Consider the following 21,716-nt stretch of genomic DNA (forward strand, 5'->3'; position numbering starts at 1 on the left):
GCAACTACTGTCGCGTCTAAACTGTGATTTCTCGGGCGACGCTGTCAGGCTGGTTTAATCAGCGTTAAAAACCCTGTTTGGTGCCACAAAACGCTGTTGGCTTCAAACTCTTTCACAGTGCGGCAATGCACGCAGTACAATTTCACAATGATGTCACAATCGCTTACACAATACAATGTTAATGTGTAATTTGTGACATATACAATTTCCTGCCTCTGTAACATGTCATAAAAAAGTTTTTTAGCTTCTGCGCAGCTTTGTAGAAGTAGCCTACATAGAAGTAATGTTACGTTACCAAAGCAGAACTGGACATTTGGGCATGCAACACCAGTTTTATTAATATGGTGAGGGGTTAAAATAATGGCTAAGAGATTTGACAGTATCGGCTAATTTTACGTAGCCTACGTGCTCGCTAATAACATTATTTCGGCACACGTACATTTGCTTGCCATAAAACGATCTGTTATTAAGGGATTATTGATTTTATACTATCGCGAATGTGTTACTTATTAGCATGCCCGTTCATTTTTAGTCCACAGGGTGTCGCTCTTCCGGGGATTATGACATTATCCGCCAGGCCTCGTTTATAAGGTTGGCTACACGTATATTATTTAAGGTACTCCTTCAATAGGATGAATTATGACGGCGATTGGCAATCTTATTCACGTGACATCGCTATTCAACTGCTTCACATGGAGAAAAAGAACATATAGTTACACTATTGGAAACAACAGTTGACAATTGTTGTTTACAACTGAAGTGCCAACAGATATGAGAAAATACATTTTTTATGGAACAGTGATAATCCAAATTATGAAGGTGATCGGTGCGGTGAAGTTTATTACCAGGATAACTAAATTTAGCAATGTAATCACGTTTTGCCGAATGTGTAAAATCGTGTCGAAATTATTCATCAGAAATAAAATGGTATTCTGTGAGTATGCAACTTGGTCGCCGTAAAAGCTTAGTTTTTACAAAAGTAACATCGTTTTAAGTAAATAGAATGTGGTCACAAATACTTTGATAAACGTATCGAACAACAACAACAACCTTAATATTGATTTTGTTGGTTGTTTAATTAATCAAATCAATATTGTTTGCTTGCCAATTCTGTTGCCTGCACCGTTTTGTAGTAAGACAGACAGCTGACTTGTCAGTCGAAAAGTCATGTATTGTCAAAAGGTGAGTCAAAAGAAGTAACTGTTGAGGTAAACAAGGCCAAATGAATTGTAAGCGGGCAATTGCATCAATGGTATAAAATAAGTTGTGTGGGCCTAGTTTACTAACTATAAGATTATAGCCCGTTTATGTTGCGACAACTATTCAAACAGTAAATAGTTTTGTAAACTAGTTATACAGTGTTTTGTTCCGTTTAGAACGGTAGCTTATTGACTATTTTGATATGTCGGAGATGACGAAAGTGAGATGGGCAACAAACCCGCTGCATTTAGTCAAGAACAATTAGACCGATACCAGGTTCGGAACGCACTATAAAGCTAAAAATGAGATTATGTGAGCTATGTTTTACTTATTATTTCAGGATTGTACGTATTTTACAACTAAGGAGATACTTCGGTGAGTGTGTTTATAGAATTTTAATTTGTGCGAACCATAAAAGTAGCTCAATTAATACAGAATACTTTTCATACCATTTTTCAATTAACGACACAAAGCAAACATCATTTTTGACACACCATATGGCAATGTCACATATTCAATCAATTCTCTTGTCAATATTAGATTACACAAACGCTTCTGTGAGTTAAACCCCCCTCTAGTCCCACACGATATGACGGCTAACCAAAGTACTGACATCTTGCTTCCGCCTCAAGTCATTGAAAGAATGCCGGAACTGAAGGTGCGTTTGCTAAACAGCGAAAGAATTTTGCTGTTAGCTGCGTGTTCTAAGGATGTATTTTTTGCCCAGGACAATCCGTTTGCAGACCGTATTATCCAAGTATTTTCCCAAAATAGCAGCGGACTCATGAATTTCCAGAATTTCCTCAACATGTTTAGTGTCTTCAGTGAACAAGCGCCACGGGATGTAAAAGCATTCTACGCCTTCAAGATATACGGTAACAATTTCATAACAGACAACGTTGAAAACGTTACGAACGATTGGTGGCATTCCTGTAGATGCAGATGACGATCAATATATCAACGCTAATGACTTAGATTGGACAGTACGCAGACTAACCAGAGAAAAACTAGATGACGACGAAGTCTGTTTGGTGGTTGCTAAGGTATGTGGCAATCCCTATGGAATATATATAAATTATATGCGGAATATCAAATACGTACAACTTGGCTATACACATGCTATGTGTTGGAAAAAGACTAGGTGGCGTGACCAAACATTTTGCAGATGTTTTTTCAGGGCAGAAATTGACTGTCGTACAATAGACTCCCTAGGAGTTTAAACGCTATTTAAGATATAGCCTACGCTGCTGTTTTAATTTATGCAATATGTTGTTATATTGTTTAATGCAACAAATGACATTAGTGCATCTTTTTTACTATCATATATTTCAAGCTGATGGTTAAGATAGGCTAGGCTAATTTATCCTACTCCTAAACATGTCACAAAGAACAAAAACAGTGCCCTGTGAACAACTTCACGGCTATGGGATATCGTAATTTAATTGACAAAATTTTTTTAAAAAACTGCTTCCTGCAAATGCCTACTTCTTTTCGTATATTTGCATAACCCTATAAATTTCGTAATTGAAATAATTTGTGAGTTAAATACACTTCGGGAAAGAAACCAAGTTTCGGGCCATTGTGCAGAACATTTGGTTATATTTATGAATATCAGCATCAATTAACATATTTAAAGGTGCTTGAAGAAGCAGAAATGGACGACGACATGCAAATATCTTTCATGGAGTTCGAACATGTCATGTCAAGAGCACCAGATTTTTTAAAGTAGGCCCAAACATGACATGCCTAAGTTATATGGAATCTATCTAAATTACGTAATAATTGCCTTAAAAAGGGTAAATTGTGTGAACAAGAACTGTATAGCCAACAACTAGTTGCAACCTATAGGTAGTAGGGTATTTATAGAGATTGGATTCCTTTTAATACTGTACGTTGTTTGACAGCACGTTTCACATTCGATTATAAAGACATCACGTGAGAAATTCACCACAAGAGAAAAAAGAAATTTTCGTCATTTGGTTGTTTGAGAAATAAAACAATGTGAAAAATAATTATATCTAATTTTGCTTGAGAAATAGGTCGAAGAAACAGCTATTGATGGAAATCAAATTCCCTTTTTGCAAACAAATTCTCTACACTTTGGGTGATAACTTGTGAAATCGTGTCAATAACTCTTTTGATTAACTCGTACATTTTTTCAAATTTAAGTGGTCCAAATTACACGACTTTTCTATTTTCTGGAAACTGCTCGCAAAAATAACCACAGATCTTAAAAAGCACGGTATGAAAAACCTGTCTTTGCTTTTTACTTCTAAAATTTAGAAGATTTAGGCTTTTTTCAGGATTCCACGCTAATATTCTCGTAACAAGATAAACATAATGTGAGAATGAAAAATTTGCCCTGAAAGTCAATTCAACGAAACTTTTGTTTTTACTCTTTACTGCGCAAAAGTTCTTAAAAAAAGGAGGCACTGGTTGAACAATCAGATTTTGCATTATGTGTTTGCTGCAGGCAAACATACTTACAATGCATAAAAAACCTGTGCTTGGATACGACAGCTTTCGCAACATTTGAAAAGTCGGGTTGTGGAGCCCAACACCAATCCAGCCGTAGTCGAAAATTCGTACGTTTATGGTCCCACCAGGCTTTGAACATTGTGAAGTGGGTTACCATCGATCGAAAATCCTATTCCACCATATCATGACGCAAGTAGCTGGACTGTCTCACAGTGTTAACCGCGCAATCAATAATTAATAAGCGAGATCATACTGACGTTTCTCCCAGTCTGCCTTCTGGCAAGGAAAGTGATGGGTCCAATTTACAATCGAACTAAGCCTTTCTCATGGGTAGCATTTGCAACTAAAAAGTGCACACTACAATTTCATGTTTATTCCATATTACAAAGCAGATGCACATGAGGACATTAGGTCAGCCATTTTAGAACGTGGAAGGTTACAAGAAAATGTAATTTGATACAAATTGCACTGGCAACATTAGCAATTGAGTGGCACATTGAACAACGCACACACACACATGAGTATAACTGACAAAAGCAACTGTACAAACACAAGCCTATCAAATATAGCTACAAACACCATGAACTTGCATCATACCTTACTACACATATCATGTGATTAATACACACTCAACATAACTTTTATCTGACATATGTACAACTAATGTTGTTGACACACATATTGGCTTGCCACTCGCAGCTAAAGTGCAGGAAATTTATTTTGCTGGATTTACCTTTTGATAGAAAATGGAGAAGATGACAAAACAACTATGTACAGAAAAAAAGATAATCCAAAGACTAATCAATGGTGAAATATATTTGCTTGCTGTGCACAAAAAATTGAAATAACGATTCTTGTTTAAATTTTTCTTCAACACTATTTGCTAACCATTAGCTTTCATGGATTGTTTCTACTGAAAGCGGTTCGCCAAACACAAATGCTTCACCCATTGCTCTTTCATATATATCTAAAATATCATCACAGGTTGTTTCAAAGTGAGAAGAAGCATCATAACTCTTGGAAATAAACATTTTGCTTTCTCTTCCATCATCAGTTGGCTCCAACAGATCTGAAACACTGATAAACATTTCCTCAATGGGATGTAACAGACTCAAGCCTCGTTGAATTTCTGCATGTGGGTCATTTGTTTCCACAGTTGTGCTGACAATAGCAAGGTACTTCCCCTTGGGAGCCACATTGTGGGTGTAGGAAACACAACTAATATAGATGTCATGAAGTCGTCCAGCTTCAGTCTGTGGAATAATGACCTGACAAGACAGAGAATCCCCGGTGTTTGAAATAGGGTGAGACAAAATACATATTGCTCTGACAACCTGGCCCACTTTATGCACCCTCTTTGGAAAGTAAGAAGGATCAGCAATAACCATTTTTCCCACAACAGTTTCCCCTTCTGAAGTAACTTCAATTTTGCCATCTGGTCTCTGTTCAATATTATCAATTGGCTTGTTGAGCATGTAGGTGCCTCCATAAATGGCACTGAGACGAGCGAAACCTTGGGGAAGCTCACCAAGGCCATAGAGTGGGTAAAGAAAAGGGCTACCACCATAACGAGCAATTGAATCAAAGTAAAGACGAATTCTTTTCACAGTTTCAACACATGGTTTATCCAAGTATTCATCAGAAGAGTAAAGAGCAACTGCATGACCAACAAAATTTTTGATGTTACCTTTGCACCCATATTTGTCAAATACTTGATTCATCGGACAATTGGGTGAAATACTGTTTTGCTTGCTAGGGTCACACTCATCATATTCCATAGCAAACTTCAATAAGTTCTTCACACGATTCTTATCAAACAAACCAAGGAGATTGGTTTTGAGAGCTTCAGTCGAATCGGAAGGAACCTTTCTCAACGATCCATCCAGCATTGCATAACATCCAACCACAGACTTAAACTCCAAGTAACGAGTAACATTGGTGTAAAGAAGAAGCTGAACTAACTTTCCATTTGCCATGAGAAACTTTGGAATCAAATCCACATTCCAATCTCTTCCTCGGCCCATCGACTCAGGGGCTGATCCTTTGCCAAATTTCTTGTACATTTCCTCAAGTGGACACATGGAAGTAGACTCACCCCCATAATAGCCGTTTCTGTCCATGTGCAAAACCTTTTTGCCCTTTACAGAAAGTAGACCACTGAGAATACATTCAGTGAGGCCCGTACCCAACAAAATGACATCATATTCTTCATCCATGGTGTAATGTTGTGGTTAAACTACTAATTTTATAAAAAACAAGCAGTCTAAAAAAATAAGTGCAGATACATCTTCATACAAAGAGTGTTTGTGCGACACCTAATATAACTCAAAACCTAATTGTAGGTATGTTGGAAATGACCATCTTTTTAGTCACTTAATTTAATATAACATATATATTGTGACTGTAAAAGTGTATATCCGTCCAATAAAGATTATGTGTGGTGATTTGCATTTGTGTAAACTTGGACTGCCCAATGACTGGTTTTTGCATCAGACAACCATTGCGCAACAATCGCATTAAAGCACCAACTGCTTTACAGGAATCCTATATGTTATTATTTGTCAAGTGATGTTATCCCCATATTATATCCAGATTGGAAAGTTTGTTTTTGGCGCGGAGGATTTCGTTTCGATGATCGTTAATTGCGCGGACGATCGCAACGTTTTTTGTATGTTAATGCATTAGCTAATTAATATTGCGCGGATTATCAGCGAATTTTCGCACGACATTTTTTCCAGTCTGGTATTATATTACATCAAGAGACAAGTGCCAAAAGTCAATAGTAAATAAGGATTGTATACCAAAGCCACAATATCATTCTTTATAATTTTATGCTGATAAAAACTATGCATATAACCACAAACCACCCACCCAGGAGGACCAGCCAAAGGAAGCACAAGTAAAGGTTTTTTTACACAATCCAAAAAAAATGTTTTTAATTCAAAATCAACTCCATACTAAGTACTTAACGCAGTAATACTTCTTCAACGTGTAAACAATACAAAAAAATATTCCAGACTAATTTTCATTTCAACATAATTTTACAAACCGGATAACGCACAAATATTTGAGCTTGTCTTGACACGCATTAAAAACTGGGTGGAGTTGAAATCCAATGAGAGAAACAAGGACATTTGCAATGTTGTGCATTTTTTGCAGCATACTTTCTGTTGACTTGAGTCAATATATTTACCAATTTAACAATTACGCGACTTTGTTAGTTAGTGATCAGTCCTTCACATGGATGCCTGACTTAATGACCTGCATGGTTTTGCCATTTTATCATTTCTTTTGTGCATTGTAGTACTATTTTGCGTAAAACCATAGAATACTGTTTTAGTATTCTGTGGTAAAACACACACGATTTGATTTGCGAAGAATTCCTCGCTTTACTTTTTCCTAGTGATGTTCCCAGTTCCAAATTATCCGGCCCGGCCGGATCCGGATAGTTATTAATCAAATCGGCCAGATAATTTGGATCCGGCAGTTTGTTAACACCGATTCGTGTATTTTATAGGCATGACAAAAATGTTTAATTGCCAAACAGAATGCTATGCTTATCATTAATGGAACAAATAAACGTGGGCATTTATAAATATAGTATAACACGTCACGAAAAACCTAATAACAAACTACAGAAAAATCGAAAGTCGGCAAGTATCACAGACTGGGTCCCAAAAACGAGTAATTTGCGAAATGTTTGTCCGTTTTGGGACAAAAATGCTTTCCCAACTATCCGGTAAAATTAAGTGTATTATCCGGCCGGGTCCGGGTATTGAAAATTGGTCAATATCCGGCCGAGTCCGGGTACCCGGATCCGGCGCAACACATCACTACTTTTACTTGGTAGTTGCAGGCAAAAGTTACAAAAACTGACAAAAAAACAACAAATCAAATATATTTTTCAGATTCAGGCCATGAATACTTTGCGGTTCCCTTAACTTTTGCCAATAACGAATGATCATTTTTAACGAGATCGTGAAATTGTTTACACGAAATATCATTGAAATTATATACAAACCGTCAAGATGCTCGAAACTGATCCAACTAATGGGCTGTGACTTTCTTTGCACCATTGTGGCTGCATCAAAGAAAAAATGCGTTCAACATTTGTATTATGGGCCATAATGCTAAAGTAAAATTGCGCGATTTTTAACAGTTCACTAAACATTTCTTCGGTTCTGCAATGCTGGAAATATTCTGTCCATTTTTCATGTGCCATCATTTTAGGAAATGCAGTTGCATCAGTTACAAATTTGCACTAGCCTTGGTACTGATCGAACAGTTAGCATCATCAATGTCAACGTTTTTCTCTGCCAGATAATTTACACATGGTTCAACGTTAGCCCATTCTTTGGTGTTGGACAGAAGCATCCAATCAAAACATTTGAATTCAGCAAATGAATTGGTCCATCGTCTCCTGACTTTGTGCCAACTTTGCTAAAATAGTCGGTCACTTTAGATCAGTGTTTCTCAAACTTTTTCCAATCACGTACCGCTTATTTGTTTTTTAATACACTGCGTACCACCATAAGTTGTCTATGGTACCACCGTATTACTATACCATAACTGTTATGACATAACACCAATGAATAACAATTTAGCCAATATCACCAGTTGTTTGGATTTCTTTATTGTGCATTAGTGACGCAATAGTATCAACGTGGAATTGTTGCACAGTTGAATACACTATGTCAGAATTACTTCAACAGTGCAACAATTTCACGTTAATACTATTGCGTCACAAATGCACAATAAAGAAAACCGACATCATGTATTTGCATCGGTTTTGGCTTCTGCAAAGGGCGGCAAATTGTATAGAGTAGACTAAATCGCGTACCACTTCAAAAGCTCTCGCGTACCACTAGTGGTACGCGTACCACAGTTTGAGAACCACTGCTTTAGATGAAGATGAGGCTTCATTTTCACCTCTAATAGCCTGCTTATGCTTCGTTGTTTTAATATGGTCATCGAGGATAACACTACCTTTGTTTGCCACGGAAATAAACGTGCCATATCCACAAGTAATGCATTCAGCTTCGAAATTACTACGTCCTTTTCTGAAACAAGGATACTTCTGGCGTAGCTCATCATTAAAACTAAGTTTTCCTCTTCGGCATTATAATTTATTGCTTATTTTGCTTTATGGTTGTCTAACTTTAAAAAGTAACAAAGAAAAATGAAAGCATCTGCTGAGAACTACCTGTATGCTATAGCCTAGCTAGACAAGCTTCTGTAAGAAATAAGAACATAGCCTACCATGTAGTAACACTAATAGTTGGCTAGGCCTATAAAACTCACACCATTGCTTTAGTAATGAGCCTTTTTACATTTGAACAGGGCGTCGACTTTTTATTGCGTGTCGAACATCTTGAGAAAAATTGTCGTGCGTGTCGAATTGCAAAAATGTCGTATCTGGTAACTATAACGCATGAGAATGGCCAAGCTTATTTCGATTACAGGTTTCTTGTACTTACATAAGTTTAGAACACAAGTTGAAATAACGACAAAACAGCTAAAAACCTTGCATGTCGTAGGCTGCTATGTCTCTTTTAAGATGCGTTTGAACCAAAAATGCTACTTGTTACGTAACACTACTTGTAAAAACCACGAACTTGTCGAGACGACTAGCGGTACTTTCGTTACGATCTGTTAAGTTTGAACTTGCGCCAGATCCACGCATTTTTTAAACCAGCAATTCAGCATACGTTTCATGGCTATAGTAATTTTTTGGAAATAAATACAACGTCTCGCCTAAAAGTCTTCTTGAAAGTATAAGCAACTAACTCGAAATGCGAAAAAAGAGGACATTTGGGCCTAACATATTGGTCACGCCAATCTGGCAACTTTCACATCGATCTTACTAGTTTTCTTTTTTCGGAGATTCGACGCCAACGATTTTCTTATTAACATGCAGTTGTTAATTTTTTGCTGTAGATGCTAGTGGCAAAAGTGGCTCACAGACGTTGGTACCAATATAAGTCGTTTAATGAATTTTAAACCGCAAACAAATATTTGGAAAGAAATTTATATTTCGAGTCACTATTAAACAACAGCATTTAACTGAACGGTTACGTAGTATTGAAAACTTAATGGCATCATCGTTTGGGATCCCTTCCCATAAGATAAATTTGCTTGGCCGTTTGGTCAGCAAAGTCGTCTGATAGTCACACCAGTTGCACAGATGAGACCTTTTAGGTCGAAACAGTGGCCATTTGTCTGCAGCTTACACAATAAATTTGACTGTTTACATGGCTAAATAAACGCAACTGAAGTAAATTTTTGGACAAATCCATGCAAAAACCAGCCAGCACTTGCTTTAACGTTCAGCGAATAATATGCGCTTTAAACTAACCAATTGTTTCCAAACATGCAGCATTGTTACCGAACACGTGGCATTGTTACAAAACAAGTACTATTTTTCGTTTAATCAAACCTTAAAAGAGACATAGCAGCCTCAACAACATGCAATGTTTTTAACTCTTTTGTGGTTATTTCAAAGTGTATTTTAAACTTATGTCGATCGAAATATGGTCGTTCTCATGCGTTAGTTACCAGATACTTTTCGACACGCACGACAATTTTTCTCAAGATGTTCGACACGCAATAAAAAATCGACGCCCTGATCAGATGTAGTAGTATTTTCCGCTTTTTTATATTGTGTTTGTTTCGCTTGAGCAAACACGCACGACGCACGTGATCATTGTGGTTGTTGACATCCCTTTATTTTGTTTTATTTGGCCGATGCCTGGTGTATTGCAATTTACGTAATAGTTTGTGTTGTGTTAGTCACTATTGTTAATTTTTCAAATTAATATTGCTCATTCTCATTTTGTGGATGCTTAGTTCTGTAATATTTTTTGCTAAAAATGTTGTATATGTTTGTATGTGTTCTGAGTGTCCTGCTACAACAGGCATGTGTTGGTGCAAATCAACAGCCACATATTTTACTGATGGTGGCAGATGATCTTGGGTACCATGATGTTGGTTATCATGGAGCTGAAATTTTTACTCCAAATATTGACAAGGTACTTAGTTGAATATATACAAACTTTTTTAATTCCTGTGGATATTTGTTTGGGGACCAATGATTGCATGGACGTCCAGAAGAAAGTTGTTTATTTTTTAGTTGGCAAAAGGTGGAGTGATTCTGGAAAACTATTATGTGCAACCAATTTGCACTCCAAGCAGAAGTCAATTAATGACTGGCCGTTACCAAGTAGGTTCATGCACCGGTCACTCCAAAATTACTTTTGTTATTAAAGTTGACAAAGATAATTTTTCATTTCAGATACACTTTGGCTTGCAGCACAGTGTTTTATTTGCCCCTCAGCCACATTGTCTTCCACTTGATGAAACGCTCCTACCAGCCAAGCTCCAGGAAGCAGGCTACTCAACACACATAGTGGGAAAATGGCATCTAGGTTTTTGCAAGTACGAATGCTTGCCTACATCCAGAGGCTTTGATTCACATTATGGTGAGACCAGCCATTTACATGAAATTATTTCACTTTTACATTTTGAACATGTGCAGTTGATTGTCATATTGTGTTATTACAAACTTAGGCTTATGTAAAGTTTCATTCAGGTTACTATTGCGGAAATCAAGACTACTACACCAAGGAAGTTGGTGGCTTTTTGGCAGGTTGGAAATACAGTGGAAAGTTTAAGGGTTATGATTTTCATGACAACATTAAACCAGCGTGGGAAGGAAATGGAACATATTCCACATTTTTGTATCAACAAAGGGCTACCCAAATCATACAAGAACATGACAAAAGCAAGGTTACTTTTATTTTTTTCCTTGATTGTTTACATTTATGGAAAGGTATTCCAAAGTTGCAATCAGCTGGTTTCTTAAAAGACAAATATTTGTTACTTAACAGCACTGTTACTGTTTCTAAAACAACAAAGAGAATATTATAATCTATAAAGGGCTCATCCCGGTCTTGTCATTGTTTCAATTTATTTTGAGAAACTATGTCTTTTACTGAAATCTACTATAATCAGGATTTCGAGTAATATTTTTCATGTGGGTATTTTTTTACTTTAGTTAAATGGTTAAACAATTCTTAGTTAACAGTGTTCATATGCATTTGTAGCCACTATTCTTGTACCTGCCATTCCAATCAGTTCACTTTCCACTGCAAGCACCACAGAAATATGTTGATATGTACAAAAACATTACTGATCACAATCGTAAAATTTATTCGGCAATGGTAACAGCTATGGATGATGTTGTTGGTGCAGTTGTTGAAGAGTTGCAGAAGCAAAACATGTGGAACAACACATTAACAGTCTTCAGCACAGGTATTGCACCATATTGTACAGCGTCTGTTTTATTACACTGTAAATAACAAATGCAAACAGAAACAAGCAATTTGTTGTGAAACAAAAACTTTTATTTGCTTCATTCAAAGTGCTTCTTCCCATTCTTTGTTAAACAGCAACATAAAAATAATATTAGTAAGTACTAAAGAACAATAACTGGCATTTATAATTTTGTCCCAAAACCTCAGTAACTTTGTCCCACAATCACTAAATTACATAAATTTGTGTGAAGATAATGGGGGACAAACTCTATATGGTGGCAATAACTGGCCATTGCGAGGAAGAAAGGCAAGTTTGTGGGAAGGTGGTGTGAGGGGTGTGGGATTGGTACATGGAGCTGGTATTGAAGATAAGGGCAGAATCAGCAAAGGTATTTCTCTACCGGTTTAAATCAGACAAATCTCAAAAAATTTAATAAATTGTTTTAGTGGAGTTTAGCTTTGCCACAATTTTATTTATGAACATACAACATTTAAAAAGTAATTTCATTGTTCTGTGATAATTGGATATAAATTATGGTATTTATAATTTTATGCTTAGTGCTCAACACTGCAAGATTGTTTCAGCATAAATTTAGAACCAATGCAACATGAGCCATTTTAACAGAGCTGATGCATGTATCTGACTGGTTTCCAACTCTACTGCATATTGCTGGTACAACCACATCTGGAACTAAACCACTGGACAGTCACAATGTATGGGATGCTTTGTCTAAGGAAGGTGGAACTTCCCCAAGAACTGAGCTGTTGCACAACATTGACCCAATGTTCACACGTCCTTATGGTCCAACCCCTCCTATGACGCCTTACCCCAATAAGTATGGTGTTGACACTTTGCATGGGCACGCAGCTTTAAGATGGTTGAATTGGAAACTGTACACTGGTGATCCGGGTTAGTAGAAGTCCTTTTGAAGTATGGGTTGTCATCAGTAATCCCTTACATAAGTTTATGTAACATGTGTTTGTTTAGGACATGACACACGGGATCCGCCCCCGACCCTGTACAGAAGCCAAACAGTTGAAACAGCTTGCCTGGTTTCCAATGGTCATCTTCCAAACTGTACAGCCAGAGCTCAAGAACCAGTGCCGAGCGTTCGCTTATACGACATAACTGCAGATCCCACAGAAACTGTGGATGTTGCAAAATACTTTCCAATGATAGTCGATCAAATGCTAGAAAAAATTGCTGCTTACAACAAGACTGCTCTGCCGGTTTCGTGGCCGGGTGGTGATGAGCAGTGCAACCCAGCACTGAGAGGGGGTGTTTGGGGTCCATGGAAATAGCTTAAAAACAGGGACACTTAGGTTCTATTCTAACAAAATGATAAAGTTAATTGCATTTCATTTTCTGTAGCAAACTTTACCAGGCTGGTATTTGCTGCACCAGCTTATGTGCAATTGTTTGTTATCAGCTCATACCCACTATTTAACTAATTGAAGAATCACATGTATCCATTAGAGTATAATTACTAGAAGGCAAGATCGGTATACATAGTAATGAATGATGTTTTTCTTTTTGTATTTTTGTTATTTTATTCATCACTGTTTAAAATTTAAAGCATCAACATTTGGGGTTTTTCCCTTGCAACTTTTCACTTGTATTTTGTGGTCTGATCATTTTCTTTGTGATTATTGAACTTCGTAGCAATAAATATTCTATGCATTGCAGGTGCATTAGTAGTTAGAATGGATAATAATGTGAAGTATAAGAAAAAGGAATATTGGGATTGTCGATACACCAGTGAAGAATTCTACGAATGGTTTAAAGACTACACTTCATTCAGGCATTTCCTTCAAAAGTATGTAAAGCCGGGCAATAAAATACTTATGCTTGGATGTGGAAACAGCAGGTTGAGTGCAGATATGTATGCTGATGGAATCCATAATATTGTTAACATTGACTATTCTGAAGTTTGTATACATAACATGCAGGAAAAGTACAAGCACTTTCCAGACATGGAATGGAAGATAATGGACATCCACAACCTGCAATTTAGTGAAGATGAATTTGATGTTATTATTGAAAAAGGTACGCTTGACGCACTGTTGGTGGATGAAAATGACCGCTGGCAACTTGGTGAAGAGGCCTACATGTCTATGGAAAAAATATTGCTTCAATGTAGCAAAATCTTAAAATCAGGCGGCAAGTTTATTTCCATCACCTTTGAACAACCATTGTTTCGAAAGCGCATTTATGCGAGGACTTGTCTTCACTGGAGTGTTGTTCACCATGCAATAGGAGATGCTGGGTGTCTCGAATATTTCTTGTATTGCATGGTAAAAGGCGAACCACTTTCCAAAAACGATAAAGACTTTGAATGTTTTGTATCCAAACAACGCAGAGAAAAGTCCAACAAATCGCAACAAACAATTTGTAGTATGGAAGAAAATAACATTTTCAAAATTAATTGTGAAATATTTTCCTAGGATAACTGAAATTGTTGTATTTTCTTATTGTAAACCTCACAACAAGTTGATTTGGCTTATCTCATGCCTTCTTACACCTTGAGTTCATGGACTCCAACAATGATATGACACATATGCGTATGTATATTATCTACCACATTAAAAAATTTGAAGACCAAAAGAATACAGTACTTTCTAATAATATACAGCACAGAAATCAGGTAGTAGCATTTTCAAGGTAGCAAACGCATGTTTGATCTTTGCTAAGCAACAAAATTGATTTTCCTGTTGGATGCCACTTAAGTGAGTGAACGTGGAAGGTTGCACTGATAGGAATTTGAACTGAGACGGAACCAGATGGTGACCAGAGATAGATTTTGTCATTCCCTGTGCAAAGTGCCAGTCTGCTGTTTCGTGGATCCCATCTGTGAAAATAATTTTAAATGTATTCATGTCAAGTATATCCCATTTATTTTTTTTTGAAGTGAAATGTAGACTTATAAAGCCATAAGCACATAAACAACAGTGATGTACAAAGCAATATAATCTCATACCTTGCACATTTTATGGGAGAAGCTTGCTTTAGTACCACAAACAAAGTCAGTTTCTGCATACTCCAAATATGCAATGCTGTTCGCATGCTGTCATCAATGGTTGCAAGGTATTTATTATCAGGACTAAATTCCATCCAACTGACCCCAATTTTAGGGTTAGGTTTTTCTGGGTCTGGTTGCACATATTTTAACTCAACGGGTAGCGATAAAAACTCATATTTGCTTTGAGTGCTAAAAATTGCAGGTGTTGCTGTTAGGTTTGTGTTTTCATTTCTAGGTACTTCAGGCTTTGACTCTTTTTCTCCATAAACAACCACATGATTAGGACTTAGAACTGTAGAAGAGTGAGTAAATTCCGAAATACTTTTCCATGTAATGTGGTTTAAAATTCTGACCTTCTGATCATAACTCCCAACAGCTAAAAACTGGCTAGTTGGTGACCACACTGCTCGCTTAACTCCCAAGGCCCAATCGTAGGCCTTGTATGTACTTAAACAGCGGCCATCCATAGTGTAAACGAGGATCTTATACCACAGACAGTGATCCCAAACGCAAATTACTCTTCCATCTGGGGACCATTTCAAACCACTTAAATCTTCTGTATTTGTCTCAAAAAGGTTCATTAGCTGCCATGAATCCACAGCAAAAACACTAATAAAGTCTTTGCACTTTCTGCATTCAGCAAGTGCCAAATACTTTCCATCTGCAGAGAAACTGAGGCATTCTTTTGCATTTTTTACAAATCGAATATACGATATGGACTTGTTTACCAGAGACCAAACAGTTACACGGAGATTAAAACTTGCAGCTGTCAGAACATGTCTTCCGTCAGGGCTCCACAGTGCATGTATTAAGCCCACAGAACCTTCATCTATTTTACAAGTCCAATCCGGTTGGTCGATAGACCATACCTGACACATGCCACGCTTGTTCATTGCACACAGTAAGAATTGGGAGTCTGAGGACCATTCCACAGCCTGAATGGCATCAATGCATGTGTAGAGGCGAATGATCTGCAATGTTTCCACATCTCTAATAATTACCTTGTATGACACACAGTTAACCAAATATTGGCCGTCAGGTGAAAACTTGCACAAGCCCTGCGACTGCTTAAACAGTTCAGAGAAATTCATTTTGCCTAGTTCAAATATAAACAGGTGAGCTTTTTTACTTAACAACAAAAAACAATTATGAAACTAGCAAACTACATAAACTTCTCTAGCACTGATCATGAACACATTAGCGTTTGAAGCATTTGCATGAGTAGCGCATTAGCTTTCACAACGATAATGTTCTTGTATTGCATACGATCATTTATTTTAACAAATGGAAAATAACAGTCACACCGGAAATTTTATACTACTATGTACATATTTTAAATGAAAAGAAAACTGAAAACGGCCAACATATATTATTTACACGATCATACAGATAGTATTGTTTTCTTTTTCATAAATGAATCCACTGTGCACATGTCAATCAACCTACATGTTTCTGTAACATGTCAATTTCCCGCGAGCAAAATATTTGTACCTCCGTCCGTTGACTTCGTTACGGGTCGCCGATTTCACTTCCAAACAAAGTTTTTTTTTCTTGTATTGGGATGCTCGTCAAAAAAATTCTCGTGTATCGAGTAAACTAAACAAACCTTGTAAACGTTTATTATTTGAATTGTTATTCTTTATTTTTTATAAAAAAAATTTTTTTTTGATTGAACTTAACATCAACACCAACCTAATAAGTATATTTCAAAACATGGTCAAGTTTATGGTGCGTATTTTTTGAAGTATTTTGAACGGGTTAATACTGCAGGCACTTTTGTGTGGTTTACTTCATTTATATAAAGATAATCTAATGTCAATAAACACGAATTATTATTATTTAAAAAAGGCCGTGGCGCAGGAAGATTGTGGCTTACCTGAGCCTATTGTGCGCTTCTCAGCTTGTTGAATGGAACCCGAGCTGTGACAATAACGCATATAACAGATAATTGTGTTCATAAATATAAAAGTTTGACCGTAGCCATTTGTGCTCGAATCCCGCAGAGTCGCTGAAATATTCTATTATTGCCGTCCGCGAAGATATAATGATTTAGTTTCAAGTGGGGAACCGAGCTTGGCTGTCACTATACTCATCTGGCACTTGTACTCTGCACGACAGGGATTTGTAGTAACAGCGGCTTTCTCCGTCGCAATACCAACATCTATGTGGTTTGTTTAAGGGCAGACTAATCGCGAAAGTTACGTGTCGCTGTACTTATGCGAATCACTCTGACCAGATCGTGGTGACGCACACAGGGAAACTTTTACTTAAGTGTGACCACTAAAGAGAAAACGGTTTGTAGAAAAAATGTTGTATGTTCAGAGAGGCAAACTCACCTGGCAGCCTATTTGCGATCTATTTTTTATCGTTTAGCAACCACATTTTAGCAGCACCAAGTTGCAGTACGTTTCTAGATAGCATATCTTGTTAGAAAGCCGAGACACAGATAAGACTAACCGCAGTGGCAGTATAGCCTAAGATCATCACCAGATTGTAAATTATGCAAAAAGGTTACGTACTATTAAAGATGAAATTGTTAGTTATTGCCAGAAGAGAGAGAAAATGAAACGATACGCGGTCGAAATCATCCAAGGGCGCGCAACAGTCTATAGCACCTCGTTTGTTATCCCTTTACAACAGACGGAAGAAAATCATTTGTTGTGTAACACGTGCAGACTGCATAGATGTGCCAGTCATATCAAATTTATTTGCCAGTTTGTTATTCATCGTAGATATCGCGGATAGTTTGCACACAAAGATTGCCCTATTTTGAACACATATCGGTGGTTGCCTTTGGCTCCTTTTATTATATGTTGGCCCGTCTGACTTTTTACGTGGAAGTTTTATTGTGGCAGTGAAAGGAAGGTTAATATGTAACCTAACCAGACAACCAACAATGTCGTGATTGAAGTTTTTTATTCGTTTGTCGGTTTGTTGGAATATCCAGCAAGGTTACTGTGGAAGTGGAAAAGCACATACCCCCTTGATTCATGTGTTTGGGGACAAAGCGACACCGCCCATTTGCTGTTGACTCGCGCATATGGAAGCATAGACGGTGGCCACGGGCATATTTGCTTTACAATACAAAGCGTAAATAGAACGGAGCGCGTCGTTTGTACCGAATGAAAGTTTATTTTTAAATTACATATTGGATAGAACTGCTAACTGACTGGGTGGAACAAATATTACGGATATAATGGCTAACATATTTGGAATGACGTATATACTGTATGCTAAATATGACGCCACTGATTAAATCGATTATTAGAAACCATCGTCAACTGTATGTAAATAATATGTTTAATTATCAGTGATTAACCTGTATTTACCTAAATTTCCTAAAGATGTTTGGCGTCGCAACTTGAATTTGTGGCAGTGTTGTTTGTTTATATGGTCACTTGCACGCGTTATTTTTAACTTCCATATTTAACTTAATGAATTTTTATTTCATTATAAATGGCTCCCCAAAAAGCAATGTCCACGACAAAAGATTAGCTTTAAAAGGGCCGAACACGATCTAGCATGAATTTGCTGATCTGTTTTGGAATCAGCAAACAAACAACATTGCCCGCCCCTGATCTTACGGCAACTGAGCAAACACGTGAACAAGCCAAAAATCTCTGAGCACGACCCACATCTTTCTACCAAGTCCGGTAAAGAGAGGTACTTGTGGTTATCTACTCTAGTTTATAAGTGGTTCGTCGATGTTCACCGCAAAGAATAATGATCGTCTTGGCGGCCAAGGTCAGGTTTACCTTAAGAGGAAGTTTAAGTTATTGCACTCTATTATTATCAGGGCCAAAATAGAGTGGATGACAAGGATAGCTTGATTAAATTTCGATTGGAAGACAGCTGGAAAACCTGAAAACTTATTTTTAGTTTGCAATTAATTACAATTTCATTTTTTCTTTTTTATTGAATTCCAGCCCCGTTATCGGCAATTTAACAAACACACAATATATAATGTAACGGGAAGTTGCATCTTCTACACCTCCAAACGCACGCCGTAAGGAACCACCAACAATTGCATCTTATATTGCTGTTGACATTGGCGAAAGACAAATGTCAAATACATTTCGACAAGACGGTCGAGTCGTTTACAAGAGCGACCAATGTCTTATATCAGCCGAGGGCGACCAAACACCTCGCAGCACAAATATCGATGACAAAGAAGCAAAAACAATGAGAATCAACATCAAGATGGTGATCCGATGTCCCAGCGCCTCGTTTGAGTTAGAACCCGGACTCATAGCGCCTCCAAGCACTCCATCCGAAAAAGTGCCACCAGTACCTGAGTAAGACCATTTTACATACCCTTCTTGTTACGATATATGAGTTGTTTTTAATACCCGCAAAGTTGTGTTTATGAGTGACGAATATTAGAATCCGGCAAAATAGTAAGATGGATTGCACGAAACAGACACTATATATAGGAATAGTGATTTTATAGCTCACAAATAAAGTAAAAAAAGAAATATTCGAATTTGTCGTCTACAAAGTTAAAGGGAAAGTTAATGAATATTTTTACACACAAGCAACGTGTAGTTTCCAAGTTAAAACAGCAAAAATCGTGCGTTATTGTTTAAGATTGCAGAAAGAGGATCTATCTAAAAACCAAAAGCAAGATAACGACTGTCGTCATGTCGCAAATCGACGACCTGAAGAGGACGCAAAGACATCAGTCACCACAAAATCCGCACCTCCAGGACCAAGAGTCCCATTTGGCAAAACCTCCGACAAAACGGAAACAAGGATTTTATCAAGCAAGAGGCCGCCCAACTACGTGTGGGGATTAACCCGACAGTCTAGGACTAACATGAACCGATCCAAGGTTGTATTGCGGCCGTTTTCGGAGCGAAGTCGAGCCGCGGATAACCTGTATTGCTTTACCTGTCGACGAAATTCCAACAGCAGTCGTTTGTTACAAAATGCTGGCAGACCCGAGCTTGGATTTTTTAAGGGAAAGCCCCCACTCACACCCTTCACCAGGCTTGGTTGTTATCGCACGCAACTGAAGACGAAAACTTTTACGTTTCCTGGACGACCGATGCAGGACGAGCAAACTCGTAAGGTTTCGAACTCGACGGAGGAATGTTGGCATGTTTCCCATTCCGACTTTCCTCCTGCGGTTCCGTCAAATATGGTCGGTCGCGGGTCGAAGACAACGAAGCAGAGACTGGTATCAGAAGTAATTGCTGAAAAGTTAAATCTTAATTCATCGTGCCAAAATGAAGGTATATTGAAACAAACAAGTAAGGATTTCCCATCCAACACCTCTCTGACTATTTATTTAATTGCATCAAAGGCGACTTATAGGAAATAGATGTTTTTAGATTGTTTTTCTTTAAATCAGCTGTATATTCTCAGGCGAAGAAAGTGGCGCCACCGATCGCACGGAAGACAAAAACAGATTTGATAAAGAGTTTTCTTACTTTTTCGTAAAACGACGCGGACTGGTCAAGGGCTTCATGGCCCCTAACCAGCAGGTACTGGCGTAAAACACTGCGTAATGTTTACGTCTTGTTAATAAACAATTTTTTTTATATATTTTAAATTTTAATTAATTTAATAATTAAAAATACAACAAACATAAATTTCTAGCCAGGGGTGAGAAATGAAGAATTTTTTTCATACAAAAGGGTAATAAAAGAATATTAGTAACATAAGATTTTGCACCAACAGGAACCAATCGCATCCCAAGACGATGGCTCGTATGAAATTCACGAGAATAAAGATGCCCGACAACTATCCCCGTTTCGTAGAAACTTGCAATCACATCACCCACCCGCTAGGTGGAGCTCGCGCACCGCTACAGCGACCCAGATTCCTCGCCAGAGAAATACATACCATGGAATACAGGACTACTCAGCGTTGGGTCCTGATGACTTGACAAGACACAAAACGAACATGTTGAACAGAGTAACACTCACACCTTTTCAGAAACGTAGATACTGCACATAACATTGTTCATTTCGGAAACGCCTCTGAAGAGATTCTGTGATGTTACATAAATTAAAAGTTATAAGTTGCAATGCACCTTTTCTGCGATGTTAATATCCTTTAGGTAGGTTGCAATTCGTTCGTTTCATTAGCTTGACGTTTTGTACTGCATGCACACCATATTTTAAACACGGGCTGATTAGAACAAAATGTTCGCATTGTTCCGTTGTCCCCCAAAACATGCTTGCATTTCCTTTGGATGCTCGAGTGTTTCAACAACGCTCACCGTGAGCGGACACTTGGCTTAAACCATATTGTGACGTTCCAGGGTAGTTAGAGGCAAGGGCGTGACGAAGGGTCGAACGGCAGTCCATATTTCGGCGAAAGACGGAATTAACCCGTGTGTCATTTGTTCCGCCTAATCCGTGACCCCGAAACAGAAACGCAGACTGTGCACTTTGCCGGTATACCGTATCCTACCCGGGACGCGAAACATAATTAGTAACACTAGTTGCTTTGCGTTGTCGAAACGGAGTACCTTACGGAGCTGTTATGGTTAGAACACTATACCGCCGGTAGTCCTTCCCACTTGAACTTGTCTCTTTGCCTAAATCCTGCAGAAATGTGCTAATTGAAACAAAACGCCACTTTTTACTGTTGTTTGTGATCTCGGCTCACCTGCAAACTCTACCTTTGAAGTGCTGACCAACACAATTTACTTCCTTATACATATTATCGCTAAAAAGTTTCCCGGGAAAAATTCTAA

The 21,716-nt window shown here is 37.8% G+C and overlaps 6 protein-coding genes across 6 annotated transcripts; 4 read left to right on the forward strand and 2 right to left on the reverse strand.

The window, feature by feature from the left end:
• Nucleotides 1-1,425: 1,425 nt before the first annotated feature.
• LOC145898816 (calcium and integrin-binding family member 2-like) lies at nt 1,426-3,126 on the forward strand. The gene is made up of 7 exons (XM_082987444.1): nt 1,426-1,476; nt 1,541-1,575; nt 1,741-1,858; nt 1,928-2,075; nt 2,137-2,243; nt 2,837-2,925; nt 3,105-3,126. The coding sequence occupies exons 1-7, from the start codon at nt 1,426-1,428 to the stop codon at nt 3,124-3,126; spliced, it is 570 nt and encodes a 189-aa protein (XP_082843570.1).
• A 909-nt stretch (nt 3,127-4,035) lies between these two features.
• On the reverse strand, nt 4,036-5,937 carry LOC145897429 (rab GDP dissociation inhibitor alpha-like). Its single transcript, XM_082985720.1, has one exon. The coding sequence runs from the start codon at nt 5,892-5,894 to the stop codon at nt 4,569-4,571; it is 1,326 nt and encodes a 441-aa protein (XP_082841846.1). The 5' UTR covers nt 5,895-5,937; the 3' UTR covers nt 4,036-4,568.
• A 4,493-nt stretch (nt 5,938-10,430) lies between these two features.
• Nucleotides 10,431-13,677, forward strand: LOC145899491 (arylsulfatase B-like). The gene is made up of 8 exons (XM_082988286.1): nt 10,431-10,706; nt 10,808-10,897; nt 10,970-11,156; nt 11,267-11,463; nt 11,781-11,988; nt 12,242-12,379; nt 12,616-12,900; nt 12,979-13,677. Exons 1-8 carry the CDS (start codon nt 10,548-10,550, stop codon nt 13,290-13,292), a joined length of 1,578 nt encoding a protein of 525 aa, XP_082844412.1. The 5' UTR covers nt 10,431-10,547; the 3' UTR covers nt 13,293-13,677.
• Nucleotides 13,678-13,694: 17 nt separating this feature from the next.
• Nucleotides 13,695-14,449, forward strand: LOC145899493 (EEF1A lysine methyltransferase 4-like). Its single transcript, XM_082988289.1, has 2 exons — nt 13,695-13,858; nt 13,941-14,449. Exons 1-2 carry the CDS (start codon nt 13,844-13,846, stop codon nt 14,433-14,435), a joined length of 510 nt encoding a protein of 169 aa, XP_082844415.1. The 5' UTR covers nt 13,695-13,843; the 3' UTR covers nt 14,436-14,449.
• A 170-nt stretch (nt 14,450-14,619) lies between these two features.
• LOC145899492 (WD repeat-containing protein WRAP73-like) lies at nt 14,620-16,127 on the reverse strand. Its single transcript, XM_082988287.1, has 2 exons — nt 14,969-16,127; nt 14,620-14,839 (listed from the first exon to the last, which is right to left on the reverse strand). The coding sequence occupies exons 1-2, from the start codon at nt 16,099-16,101 to the stop codon at nt 14,632-14,634; spliced, it is 1,341 nt and encodes a 446-aa protein (XP_082844413.1). The 5' UTR covers nt 16,102-16,127; the 3' UTR covers nt 14,620-14,631.
• A 2,824-nt stretch (nt 16,128-18,951) lies between these two features.
• LOC145899058 (uncharacterized) lies at nt 18,952-21,716 on the forward strand. Its single transcript, XM_082987770.1, has 4 exons — nt 18,952-19,305; nt 19,598-20,244; nt 20,378-20,496; nt 20,693-21,716. Exons 1-4 carry the CDS (start codon nt 19,073-19,075, stop codon nt 20,969-20,971), a joined length of 1,278 nt encoding a protein of 425 aa, XP_082843896.1. The 5' UTR covers nt 18,952-19,072; the 3' UTR covers nt 20,972-21,716.

Source organism: Ascidia mentula, chromosome 4 (assembly GCF_947561715.1).
Source record: "Ascidia mentula chromosome 4, kaAscMent1.1, whole genome shotgun sequence".
Classification (NCBI taxonomy): Eukaryota; Metazoa; Chordata; class Ascidiacea; order Phlebobranchia; family Ascidiidae; genus Ascidia; species Ascidia mentula.

Bases quoted from the DNA above. Each gene is read 5' to 3' on its own strand.
- LOC145898816 (XM_082987444.1), top strand. From the start codon at position 1,426: ATGGGCAACAAACCCGCTGCATTTAGTCAAGAACAATTAGACCGATAC. The intron at 2,076-2,136 runs GTAACAATTTCA...GCATTCCTGTAG, and splicing joins CTACGCCTTCAAGATATACG to ATGCAGATGACGATCAATAT. The intron at 2,926-3,104 runs GTAGGCCCAAAC...GTTGTTTGACAG, and splicing joins AGAGCACCAGATTTTTTAAA to CACGTTTCACATTCGATTAT.
- LOC145897429 (XM_082985720.1), bottom strand. From the start codon at position 5,894: ATGGATGAAGAATATGATGTCATTTTGTTGGGTACGGGCCTCACTGAA.
- LOC145899491 (XM_082988286.1), top strand. From the start codon at position 10,548: ATGTTGTATATGTTTGTATGTGTTCTGAGTGTCCTGCTACAACAGGCA. The intron at 11,464-11,780 runs GTTACTTTTATT...ATGCATTTGTAG, and splicing joins AAGAACATGACAAAAGCAAG to CCACTATTCTTGTACCTGCC. The intron at 12,901-12,978 runs GTTAGTAGAAGT...GTGTTTGTTTAG, and splicing joins ACTGTACACTGGTGATCCGG to GACATGACACACGGGATCCG.
- LOC145899492 (XM_082988287.1), bottom strand. From the start codon at position 16,101: ATGAATTTCTCTGAACTGTTTAAGCAGTCGCAGGGCTTGTGCAAGTTT. The intron at 14,840-14,968 runs GTATGAGATTAT...TTATTTTCACAG, and splicing joins TCTCCCATAAAATGTGCAAG to ATGGGATCCACGAAACAGCA.
- LOC145899058 (XM_082987770.1), top strand. From the start codon at position 19,073: ATGTCAAATACATTTCGACAAGACGGTCGAGTCGTTTACAAGAGCGAC. The intron at 19,306-19,597 runs GTAAGACCATTT...TTATTGTTTAAG, and splicing joins AAAGTGCCACCAGTACCTGA to ATTGCAGAAAGAGGATCTAT. The intron at 20,245-20,377 runs GTATATTGAAAC...GTATATTCTCAG, and splicing joins TTCATCGTGCCAAAATGAAG to GCGAAGAAAGTGGCGCCACC.